The 12,342-nt window shown below is 35.6% G+C and overlaps 1 protein-coding gene across 8 annotated transcripts in view; it reads right to left on the bottom strand.

Annotated features, from left to right (window-relative positions):
- The window catches only part of LOC104010285 (titin), a 241,808-nt gene that overhangs the window by 220,283 nt on the left and 9,183 nt on the right, over window positions 1-12,342 (bottom strand). For all 8 annotated transcript variants that reach the window (XM_087733441.1, XM_087733442.1, XM_087733443.1 and 5 more), the window contains exons 7-23: window positions 12,007-12,295; window positions 11,611-11,763; window positions 11,007-11,126; window positions 9,818-9,955; window positions 8,882-9,019; window positions 8,269-8,406; window positions 6,385-6,660; window positions 6,146-6,271; window positions 4,756-5,037; window positions 4,412-4,477; window positions 3,644-3,902; window positions 3,265-3,325; window positions 2,944-3,156; window positions 2,076-2,218; window positions 1,200-1,405; window positions 855-1,085; window positions 56-300 (exon numbers count right to left, since the gene is read on the bottom strand). In XM_087733441.1, the coding sequence (XP_087589567.1) occupies window positions 56-300; window positions 855-1,085; window positions 1,200-1,405; window positions 2,076-2,218; window positions 2,944-3,156; window positions 3,265-3,325; window positions 3,644-3,902; window positions 4,412-4,477; window positions 4,756-5,037; window positions 6,146-6,271; window positions 6,385-6,660; window positions 8,269-8,406; window positions 8,882-9,019; window positions 9,818-9,955; window positions 11,007-11,126; window positions 11,611-11,763; window positions 12,007-12,295 (3,084 nt within the window). The remainder of the gene's footprint in view (window positions 1-55; window positions 301-854; window positions 1,086-1,199; window positions 1,406-2,075; window positions 2,219-2,943; window positions 3,157-3,264; window positions 3,326-3,643; window positions 3,903-4,411; window positions 4,478-4,755; window positions 5,038-6,145; window positions 6,272-6,384; window positions 6,661-8,268; window positions 8,407-8,881; window positions 9,020-9,817; window positions 9,956-11,006; window positions 11,127-11,610; window positions 11,764-12,006; window positions 12,296-12,342) is intronic.

The following is a 12,342-nucleotide window of genomic DNA, read 5'->3' as shown; positions in this document are numbered from 1 at the left end:
CGTCTATCACAGCAGACTGAAGTCTCATTAAATTTATATATTACTGTGTACCTACCTATATCTTCGCATAACTTCTGGTCCTGGCATATAACCTGGAGTTGCTGTGGGTGCAACTGGCTCAACGTAGAGTTTTGCTGAGCAAATGGCATTTCCTTTCATATTACTCGCAAAGACAGTATAAATTCCTTCATCTTCAGGTAAAACAACAGGCAAACGCAGACTGGCACTGCCATCTTGCAGAACTTCCATGTGGTAGCGCTCTCCATGCCTTATGCGCTTACCATCTTTGTACCATGCAACCTGCATGGAAAGAAACAGTGGAATGCTATGTGAGCTCTCCTAAAGACAAAGATCCAGTAATGATCCATGCATACAACATATTACAACTTCCTATTTTTCAGCTGATGCATCATCACAGCCTATGTATGTTTTAACATTAACATTTTTACTTGAAATAAGTAAGACTAAAGTAACATGCTTTCACAGTAGCCTGAAACACAAGTTTTGGAGCTAGAAACTGATATAAAGCCCATTTTGATGAAGAGCAAAGTGACCTAGACTGGACTTGCTACTATGTTCCCCACTTGTGTGGGCTAACTTGGAGATAATCAGAAGCAAGACCAACCTAACTGGTAAATCTAACCTACCTCCGAACTGGCTAACCAACCTAACAATATTCTATTAAAGGACAAAAGGAAAATTCAGCTTGATATCAAAACAAAAGTCTGGATTTCCTTTGAGATTTGCTGTTTTCTGTGCAGAATGTAGAATGTCTGACAGTGAGATGTTAAAGGATTTTTCAAGAGCACCAGATGTTTTTTTAAATAGATTAATGTCATACAGGTTTGGGGTACCTTTGGTAATGGATATCCAGTCATCTTGCAATGGAAGGTAACTCCTGTCCCTTCAAAGGTTCTGTAATTCTTTAATCTTAAATCAAATCCTGCTTCTGTAGCTTCAGATTCAGAAATATCAACCATCATCTCCTCTCCATCTTCTTCAAGAAGTTCATCTAAGGTGGTCTTAATAATTCTTAGTTCAATTTCCTTGATAAGTCTTTCTTCAAAAGAAGAAATATGGAATTCCTATACAGAAAAGCAAGATCATTAGTTCTGTGTGTCAGATAACGACCTTGTAAAGAAGTGATTTGTACTGGTGAAATGTCAGTATACAAAATGAGTATGGAGTGGTAGACATACCTCATCTTCTACAAAAGTTCTGACCATCACTGTATCTTTCGCCATTTTCTTCCTAATTAGGGCTTGTTCTTTTTCATATTCTTTTTCAAAGTCACCATATGAAATAGCTGGGGCTACCTCAGCCACTTTAGGTTCCTGTACATATGCAGTCACCTGAGTTTGGTACATCATTTCTTGTTGTGATTTTATGTAGGCTTCATAATCAGCTAAGAATTAAGAACACATTAATTTTGATAAGTTTTTGTGGTTTTCACTGCATTGAATAGAGACAAGTACAGACTTATTTTACTGGTTTTGGTGATTCAAGCAGAGTTTCTATCTGTTTAACTAATAAAATACAAACAGCAATAAAATGCAAAGACTGATGCCCTCAGATGAGCTCTATAAACAGGTAAAAGTTTTACTGTGCTACTTAGGTGTTCTAGTTCTCAAAGTGGAAGCACCTGTAGAGATAGATACTATTTTACAATTTCTTCACTGTGGCTCTGTCTCCTGCAAATTTTCATGCATTTTTACAAGAACAATTTAAAAAAAAATAACTTAACTTCTTTCCCTGCAAGAGAACAAACTATTACTCGATTAACCTCCTTTCCCCACATCGCTCTCTGAATGTCTTATGTTATGTAGACTGTTGTGGATGTCAACAGAAGGAGGTTCCTATAGCTAGCTACACATTCTAGCAAAGAATACAAGTCCTTCAAGAACCTGCTGTCAAATACTCTGTCTTGTAGAAACAGAGCCACCAGATCTCCTGTTATGCTTCTTAAATTGACCAAACTAAGCTGCAAAGAATTTGCAGCCCAATTTAAAATATTTTTCCCATTTTAAAGTTAATTTTAAGAAATATTTTTCCTACTTCTTTAATCTACAATGTACCTTCTTCTAGTAAGGAGACCGTTGCAGAAGCTTCTCCATGTTTATTACGAACAACAATAGTGTATTCTCCGGCATCGTCGGCAAAAGTCATGGAAATTTCAAGTTTGCATTCCCCAGTTTCTCTTTTGTAACTCACTTTGTATCTATAGAAAACATAAAAGTACAAGCTCTCTATAATTCTGATGAACAGACTTCTTAGTGAATTTGCTTTTAGTGATACAATTAATGAGAATCACTCCTAATTTGTACAAGACAAAAAAATAGAAACTTTTGCAGGCAGTTCCCACTCAATGAATCTGCAGAACAGCGTAGGAAAAGTAACCATGCTGAAAGTAGAGTACAGGTCTACTTTGTTTCTCTTGTCACTAAAATAACTGGGATGCAAACATGAGTACTGAAACATCAGAGATCTAGTTATCAGACACAGTAAAATCGTACATGCTGTGTGCATATAGTTTGGTCTAATATGGGTCATTGTAGCATGATATATTTCAAGAATGCTACAATTTTTTTTTCTCTGCTAGAAAGTATGTGGCTTTCTATAGACAACATTTGCATAGACACAATGCAAACATTGCACAAACAGGATAAAACAAATGCAAAACTTCTTCCTGATTTGTTTTTAAGGATATGTAGCATTTCTCATTTTATGGTCTTTTGAGTATTTATATTTTAAAACTTAGCAGCCTTCTGAAGTCTCACATTAAGACATGATCCTATGATTTTTCCATTTGAAAAATAAAATTTCACAGAAATCAGTGATGTTATTTGGCTCAGCATCAGTAAGGGAATCAAAATTATGGTACTGTTAGTTAAATATTCTTAACAATTATGTTTAAATAGTTTTTGAGCATTGTATTCAAAGTACCTGTAGCCAGTCGTTAGAGGAACTCCACCTTTTTTCCAGTAGACATGTGGCTTTGGGTTGCCCCCTACTTGGCATTCAAAAATAATGCTCCCACCTTCAATTAATTTATGTACTATGGGTTTTCTTATGAAGAAAGGAGGTATGGGTTCTCCCGATACTTCCTCTGCTGCAGCAGAGACATCTTCCATTACAATGTCCTTTGTCTCCACGTAGCTGAAATAAGATTTCAGGTAAGTGAGCTGATGTCTGAAGCTCCCATAAACAGAGTGCAAGAAACTAATGACCACAGTAGGAGCAGTCTGTTTAGGAAAGTAACTTTACCGTTTCTCTTCTGTAACAGCCTTCTCAGAAATGGTTTCTCGAGTCTCAATTTCTTCTGAAACTGCAAGTCAAATACGACATAGTGGATTTTAAAATACTTTAATAGTGCCTAAGCAGTGAGTTTAGTTGACACAAAGAGAGAGAAGGTTAAGTAGTTAGTTGGCTCAGAGGGCCATGTACTTCCACTGGGGAAGCAGGTTTAGAGTCTCGAACAGCCTGTAATAGGTCTTTTCCTCATATTCTTACAGCCCTGTTACCTAACAGCCCTGGAATAAAATTCAAGGCATATGTTCTACTTGGGAGCTGACAAAATGTCTAAGTTACAAGTAATATGCAGTTAACAATATTATAATCTTTTTACAGTGATAAATATACTTACCTTTCACGTATAGGTGGCAAGATGTGCTGACACTCCCAGCCTTATTGGTAGCAGTGCAGGTAAATCTTCCACTGTCTTCTGCAAAGGCTTCACGAATCACAAGGCGAGCAAGCCCTGCTTTGAAAGTGATCTGGAAGTCCATTGAGCTCTCAATTTTGTAGTCTTCCCTGTACCATGTCACAGTAGGCTGAGGATGACCAGAGATATGGCACTCCAGAGTGACAGACTCACCTTCAGTCACAGTCTTATTTTTGAGGCCCTTTATGACAAAAAATAAGTATCACAGTCAGTATATATTTTCACTACTAAACAGTCATTTAAATAACTAAAACCTATTTGAATGGAAAATTTAATGTCTACTTCAAAACAGTGTTCTGTTCAGCAGTGTATCCAGGAAAAAAAGAGGCATTTTCCAAAGGGAGGTATTTGAAACTGGATTTGAGATCTCTGAACATTACTGTTATTAATAAGAAAATGAAAAGGTAGTTGATGTTTATGCAGATCATGGTGAGAAATTGTTTCACTGCAGCAAAGGTTAACCTACTATGTGACATAATTGTGAAGAATCACCCCCATATATTCAGAATAGTTTGTATAAGAAATAAATTGGCTCAGTAAGTCTAATAATTGGCTGAGTAAGTCTAATACAGAGTTAAAAAGATGAAATAAAGCCAAATTTTCATGGTCAGGTTTTCAAAGATAAAAGTGAGAATACAAAACAGGTGAAAACATAGTGTAAATCCCCTAATCTACATACAAATTACTTACTGAGACTAAGGTGGGTGGAGTAGCAGGGATTTCTGCAGGCACAGGAACTCTGGCAGTTTCTGTCACCTATGTTGTTTAAAGCACAGTTAATGAACACATACCAAAGCCAAGGACATAAACAGCAGAATTTAGATAAGAAAAGAAATTAGGTAAAGAGAACTCTTTGCTTGTAATAGGTAAATATTAGGTCCTTAGAAAGATTTGTGTAAAGCAACAAATATAAAAGTCAGCGGAATGCTGTAAAAGTGCAAAATTGCCATGAGGAAACAGCAAACAAGTGAGGCTATGCTACGTTTTTAAGATGAAATTCAGTCAAAGTGATGGAAATTTGCTTAATAACATACCTTTGCTTCACCTTCTTTCCGCAACACCAAGTGTTCTTCCCGCACTGCTTCACCTTTAATGCTTACACCTGTCTCTTTTTTAGTCTCAACATCATAGCGACTTTTATAGGTTTCAGCAGCCTCTCCAAATGGAAACTGTGGAGGGGCAACTGGCTCTGCTTTTATCCTGACTTCATGTGGCTTTAGCTGAGGTGGTTTCACGGGCTTGGTGATCTTTTGCACAGCTGAAGTAGCTGATAACTCTTTTTCCAGAGTGGCCATGGCAGATCCAGCTATTGAAACCTAGGAACAGAAGAGAAAGGGTTACAGCTTTGTTGTTCTCTTCTTTTCAAAGGAGACAGTATATTTCTTGAGCAGATTGCATACGCTCCAGTTGCTTCCTTAGTTACTTATTTGTTGACACTGTAAAAGCAATATACACAAAAATTACTTCTAGTTTTAGATTGCAGTAGTAGAATACCAGATATATAATCTCCTTGTATTATTTCTGATGTTTCTAACATTCAAATATTTTCTTTTTTTACTTTAGAATTCAATCTTTAAATGGTCAAGAAGCTCTTAAGTGCAACATGAGAAATGTCCTCTAAATTTATTCACTTGAGGCTTTAGCTTTCCGTTTAATCAGTCTGATACAGCAATAAACACTACTACTAATTACATAACTGTCAGTGATTAAAATAACTGAAAAGATTTCAAAATGTTATTGTAGGTGTAATAACTTTGGAAAGCATACAGAAATCTTTAAAGAGAAAAATATTTTAGGTAATTTTTATAGTGTTTAATTATGTTTGAGGGAAAAAACAGTTCATTTTTAAAGTCCAGGTGAGAAAGTATGCTTGAATGAGAAAATTAATTAAATAGGAACTTTTCATATTATGTGAAGGAGTCAAGCAGAAGAATGGAACAAATAACATTAAAAATGGATGGTGTCATATTATGCAGTCTGGATTTTTTTCTATTTCAAAAATTAGCTTAGAATGTAGTAGTCTGCAAGGAAGAAAAAAGCACTATTTCCAATGTCCTAGTGAACCGATGCACACAATAAGATTGAAGAGGGATACTTCTGCTCTTTAAAAAATGTAACTTGCATTACAAATGTTTATGATTTCACTGTATGACATGAAGTATTTAAGCTTCATCCTTAAACAGATGAAAGCTTGTTTAAATAACTAATAATTGCAAATCACACTTTAGCAGTTCATGTGTCTGTTTACAGCAGTGCTCTTTATTAGTCAAACAAGCCAACAAAAACAACTGTAGAGAGCATACAACTCTCCTTCTTGGGAAAGCACCATACTAGAGTGGGAGGAAAAGCCAAATGGAACGGGTGACCTAATGGTTATTATAAATGAGCACGCTGGTGTTCTTGGATACAGTTTTCACCTCTTACCTCATATGTATGATCTGGTTTAGGAACAGCAATTTTGGAGACTGTGAAGTGAGGACTTGCTGTGCGGGGTCGCGGGTGCTCAACATGAATTGTTTTCTCAGTCTTAGTTTCTGTTGCTCTTTTTATCTACACAAAGCAATGAAAAAAGTTGTTGAGAATGTGATGCTGTTCTCCAAACTGAAACAGATTTCACCAGGACATAGTTTTTGGAAAAGAATGCAATGTAAACTGAGTCTAACCTCTGTTGATACATGAACTTCCTTCTTTTCAGCAGCTGAGATATGTTTCTCAGGAGGAACATAGACAGTTTTAACTTCTTTAGTGACAACGTGACGTTCTGCTGGGGCCTGAGCAACATGGTCTGTTACAGCATGCTCTTTATAGCCATATTCCAAAGTTTTCTGCTTTACATAAGCTTCATCAGCTTGTTCTGATTCCCAGGGTGATCGAACGCGTGCCTGATCAACTGCTGCAACAACTGTAGCTACAGCTTCAGCCTTTTTTCCAGCTTCAGTCTACAGATAACATTGGCAGAATTTATACAAATATTCATCATTTTAGTAAAGGCTCGCATATCTGGCAAATAGTTATAAATATAATGCTCAGCAAAGTATATTCCAAAGAGAGAGTGCATAGACACGCAAAAGTAATAATGTAAACATCAAATGTGTTCACCCATAAATACACTTCGCAGTCAGTAGATTCAGATATAGACATATTTTTTTCTAAGCTCTATCTATGCATGTTCAGAACATATCTATGCTTGTGTGCCTTATACATATCAATATTTGCATGCAGGACCACTTTCAATACTTTATAGTCTAAGAGTACAGCAGGTACGTAAATGTGCACATAATTTAAAAGTCAGTATGCTCATTCATTAACTAAGGAATATACACACAAAATTTTTTACCACAGGCATATGTTAATTCAGGGCTAATCTATTTTAAATGATTTTACAAAAGAAGGAAAACTGAGCTTTCCGAGAAATCGGAAATAACGCATTTGTATCAGAACTTTTATTTGTTTCTAATAACTGATAAACACTGTTAACTTCTATGTTATCAGGTTCCAAATTTCTGCTCAGTCAGCCAACGGTAGGTAATAGGATGATTACTACTCGGGTTTATTTTTACTGTCATAACTGATCTGGATGTAGCAACAGAGCACATGAAATGTACGCCTTGTAGATGGGAAAAAAACCTAATAGATAATTTCATGCTGATTTTAAAATCATTATGACCTTAAACCAAAATAACTTTAGCAAGGCCAAAATGTGATTGTTTACAGAGATTTTTGTTTTATTATTAAAGTAGTGTTCAGGTAACAGGGATCTCTTATTCAGTATTGTTGGTGATTTCAAAGTCATTGTTTTTACCAACTTGAATTTGGCCCTAAATTTAAATAATCTAACACGTAACTGTAGTCTCTTAGCAGTCTGACTCCTCTGAGTGACTTTTATATGCTATGCTCTTTTAATTATATTTTATAAAAGTATTTTATGAATGTACCATACTGTTTCTAACTAAGTAGATGGATAGACTTTAAAAGCTCTTGGCAGCTATGCTGTTCTTCCACATATGAGAGTTCCTGGCTATATTATAACAGAAAAGCTTCTCTACTGTGGGAGTCCTACTAGAACAAAGAGTGTCAACAAGTGTCTGATTGTCAGAAGTAGTAAACTGGACAGACTTGAATGGATGTTAAAGTCTGTATTGTACTAGGAACAATACAATTCAGACCTTAATAGAGAGATATTGTTTCATCTGACAGCCATAAAACTGCAAGGAATCATCTTGCAGAAAAAAAGATTGCAGAGTCAGAAATTTGAACAAGTAAACATTACTTGAAAGGCATTTGTAGGGAGTAGGCTTTCACAGAGAAATCTGACTGTAGTCTTAAAAGTGGGATTTCCTAACAGGGTGAGACATAAACCTCTTTATCACTAGAAACTTAATTACACTGACTCTGTTATTCGATAATCATCCTTCTTAGTGGCTAACATAGCCATCAGGAATTAATTTGAGGGCATTCTATTGTACCCAAGTAGCTCTTCAAAGGTGAGGTTTGCAGATAAAACAAATTGTAACAGTGTATTTCACATCTGCAACAGCTATATTCACCTGATCATAAGCTAGATGAATTTGTTCTTGCTTGGCTGTAATTTCTTCTCTGGTTCTGGACACTGTGACTGGTGCTTTGGTTTTATCAGTGGCAATTATTTTCGGAACTACATTGGTTTTCTTAGCTTCCTTTTTAATCTAATTATTATAGCAGAAATAAAAGTTTCAGTTACATATGATCTTGAAAGATACTTGAACAATGGGAAAGCATTTTGGAATGGGAACAGGGAAGGAGAATTAAGGGGTTAGATGCTTGTGCACTGCACACAGCTCTGTATTACATGTATACTGTTAAGTACTGTTACACCCTGACACCTATTTAAATAAAAATAATGATTAAAAAAAAAGTTAAAATGCATTTTAGGAGTCAGTCAGTCCATTCCAAAGGTCATTCAGAAGAGAATTATGGGCATCCTATTAATAAAAACAGTTAGGAGAAAAAGAGAGAGGTGGAGTAATATAGTTTAATTAACAATAGTTCTAAAAGTTTGTAAGTGGAATAAATCTCAGAAAAAATGAGCTGGAACTGTATAGTTAGTATTTTTTGAAGGACACAAGGTTTGTAAAGAAGAGAGGATAAAAAAACAAATATGGCTGTAACAGTGCTATTCACCTTTTCATGGGTTATGATCACTTGTTCTTGTTTGGTAGCAATTCCTTCTTTACTTTTTGATATTATGACCGGTGGTTTAGGTTTATCAGTGGTAATTACTACTTTAGGTACAGAAGGTTTCATATCTTCCTTTCTCATCTAGTTTTTATGGTAAAGAAAAAAAATAGTAATCAATTATGCCTGTTGTCAAAATTACACAGCTTTTCAGGAAAGTGGGATAAGGTTTCAGAATGTATATCAATAAGAAAAAAACATTACTTGAGAAATGAAATAATTCCTTTGCACAGACCAAGTTATAGCTTATCTTATATGCTAGCTGAATGAAGTGCAAAGTCATTAACATATTGCATTAATCTGTGTGTGTAATAAAGAATCTTCCCACTTCCTAGTTAATTGCGATATAGCATTGTTATATTTTGTATAACTGTTTGCATAAAAATGAGTGTTACTGACTTAATATTTATTCCCATCAGAAGATGGAACTCTTTCATTGTTTACTCCAACAAAAAATCGTTCCACAATATGGTCTAGCAGATGCCTTCAGTCCCCACACAAATATGAACTTCATTAAATCAAACTCCACACGTAAACATCGTATAATGAGAGATAACCTTTACAATTTATTTTCAGAAATCTACCTTCAGACAAAATGCAAAGGTCATTAAGCATCAGATGAATTCTGAGTACCCTGGCAACAAAAGCCATAATGCTCAAAGGGTCTGTAGGAAGGGCAGCTGCACTCTTCCTCTGTAGACAGAGCTGCTATGAAGTCAATAGAACTGGACCTGCAATGCTGGGCCTATATCTGGAATACCTTGCTTTATAAAGTTTTATAGAGAAGCAGAGCAAAGATACGTAGCACACTTGATGAAGAACGAGGGTTTATAAACTTACTAGAGTATAATGATGAGTTAAACTTCTGTAACATTTATTTACCTTTTCATGAGCAACGTGCACTTGCTCGTGCCTGGTAGATATTTCTTCTCTCGCTCTTGATATTCTTTCTTGTTCTTTGACTTTGTCTGTGGCAATTGTTACTGTGGGTACTGGAGTTTTCTCTGGTTCTTTTCTTACCTGGATGTTTACAAATAAAGAAGTTTAAATGATATCTTGTTTAAAAGTATAAGGTATGCGATTTTCGATACATTTGGAAAAGAGGATACAAACTAAAGGGAGGAAAAATGTCAAACTCTGGATTTCAAAATCATCTAGTCTGGAAAAAACAACAACAACAAAAACAGACTTTTTATAAAACATATGTACATTTAGCATAAAAATAATAAAACATTCCACAAATGCTTGCTTTGCTACTGAAAACAGTAATAAAACAAATTGGATCAGAGAAAAACTGTCCTGCATCATAATCAGTTTGAGAAAGTGTAGGATATTAAAAACAAGTTTTAGGTAACTTTCACTTTGCCAAGAAGTTCAGATGTAATCTGCACATAAACGTGTAATTTTTTTTGCCCAGGTAGATTTCTGTTTCTCAGTACTTTAAAGATAGGTTACACTTTCTTCCTCATGCATTTCAGCTAGAATGCAAATGTAACATTTCTCTATAAAAATCTGGTCTTCCATTAAAGCACATTTTTCTGATAAAACACATGCCAAAATAATCTGAATTCCAATCACTCATCAGTATTTTCAAAATTGATTTCAATGCAGAATGAGTTTGTCCTCCTTTTTCTGACCCACTGTTCTGCCAACAAACAAAACAGGCTACAAATGCCAAGCTTAGAATCAAAATCAGAAAAAAAAAAAAAAGGAAAATTTACATGTATTTCCTACATGTCAATTCTTTAAATGATTGAGAATACTATCTAGTAAATCACCATACAATCTATAAAAATAGATTTTTTTTTTCCCTAAGTTAATGTTTTGCAAGTTTATCTATCACATTCTTGGGTATTAATAATGGAAGTGAAATAAAAAAGCAAATACAGTCATCATCAAGGAGAGACAGGAGAATGATAGCAATGTAAACTAGAAGAGTGAGCATATATAAAAGGAAAAAAATAATATTACGGTATGTGATGTGTCTCGTTCACAGGCTTGTATTTTTGTTGAGATATTAGATTTTTGTACAAGGTAGGGTATAACAATCATAGGTAACAGCTGTATTCACCTTTTCATGAGAGATGTGCCTTTGTTCGTGTGAAGTAACAGTTCCTTCTCTAGTTCTTGATATTACTGTTTGTTTTGTGGCTTTATCACTGGTAACTACTACCGTTGCCTCCTTTCTCATCTGATTTTTATAGCAACAAACAAAAAACCAAAGCCTTAAAATTAATTTTAAAAAATTGATCATCAAAATAAGAGGAGAAGGAAAAATAAGAGAGAAATGCAAGTGAAGGACGAATACCAAGGGAGAATTATTTTATTCCTAGTGGGGAAATGATAAATGAGATATTAGAGGAAAAACTTCATCAGTGTAAGAATAATGTTAGAGAATAAATGACAAGGGAGAATACAGGATCACTTTCATAGAAGGAATTGTTAAACTTAAAAACAATTTAAGAATAATTAGTTCAATCCTGCTATGATGGAAAGCAATGGAAGAAGTGATCCACAAGCATTCCTTTACAGTCCAGATGCTCTACACGAGTATGCATGCTTTTGCTGTGCACTAGGTAAGATCTTGTTAATTCCTCACAGTGAATCATGCCTTGTTTGCATATTGGATGAAGGGATAAAGGGGCAATCATAGAATGTCTGTGCTCTATTTCTACCTGCTCCTGAACAGGTTGGACGTGGACTGCAGTCACTGCTGTCCTTTTAGCAGTTTGCTCTACAACACCTGGAGCTGGTTCTCTCACCATGGCTTGATCCACAGCAGCAACAACTGTAGCAACAGCTGCTGTTTTTTCACTGTCCTTTCTCACCTATATTAGTCACATCAAAAGACATTTGTTCATGTTTTGCGTACATTCAGAAGAAGCACAAAACAAGTACAGAGACAGAATGTTGCAAAGAAACATCTAAATATTTGCAGCAGAACTCTATCAATAGCAGATGCAGACACGTTTTTATACACAGCCTCTCAGATTCCATTTAGCAGATCTATTCATCAGTGGTGTGTCCACACATAGAGCAAAATCAATGCTCTTTCCAAAAATAGACTTTACCTCTCTAGCACCAGCCGCAACCTCACCAGCAGTAGCACCACTAATGGTAACTTGTTCTTGGACCCCGTATCTCCCCTCCCATCTTTCTTCAGTTCTTATTTGGGTAGCGCTTGCAGATACTCTTGTTTCTTTCATCTGGGCTTCTGTGGTTGCAGCATATCCTTCCTGCTTCCAAGGAGGAAGGACTTCGGCCCCAGCTGTTGTCACTACATGTGTTTTACGGATTGGAGATGGAGATTTCACTGGTCTAATAGGTGAGGTGGAGATTCTTCCCGCAGGAGAAACCGACCTAATGAAAAAATAAAGTATTAATATAATTAATGTAGTGTCATACGA

This window comes from Nipponia nippon, unplaced genomic scaffold, assembly GCF_047370975.1.
Source record: "Nipponia nippon isolate SJK-2023a ecotype South Korea unplaced genomic scaffold, ASM4737097v1 scaffold_5, whole genome shotgun sequence".
NCBI lineage: Eukaryota > Metazoa > Chordata > Aves > Pelecaniformes > Threskiornithidae > Nipponia > Nipponia nippon.
Note: the sequence above shows the minus strand (reverse complement) of the source record. Positions and strands in the feature narration are given on the sequence as shown.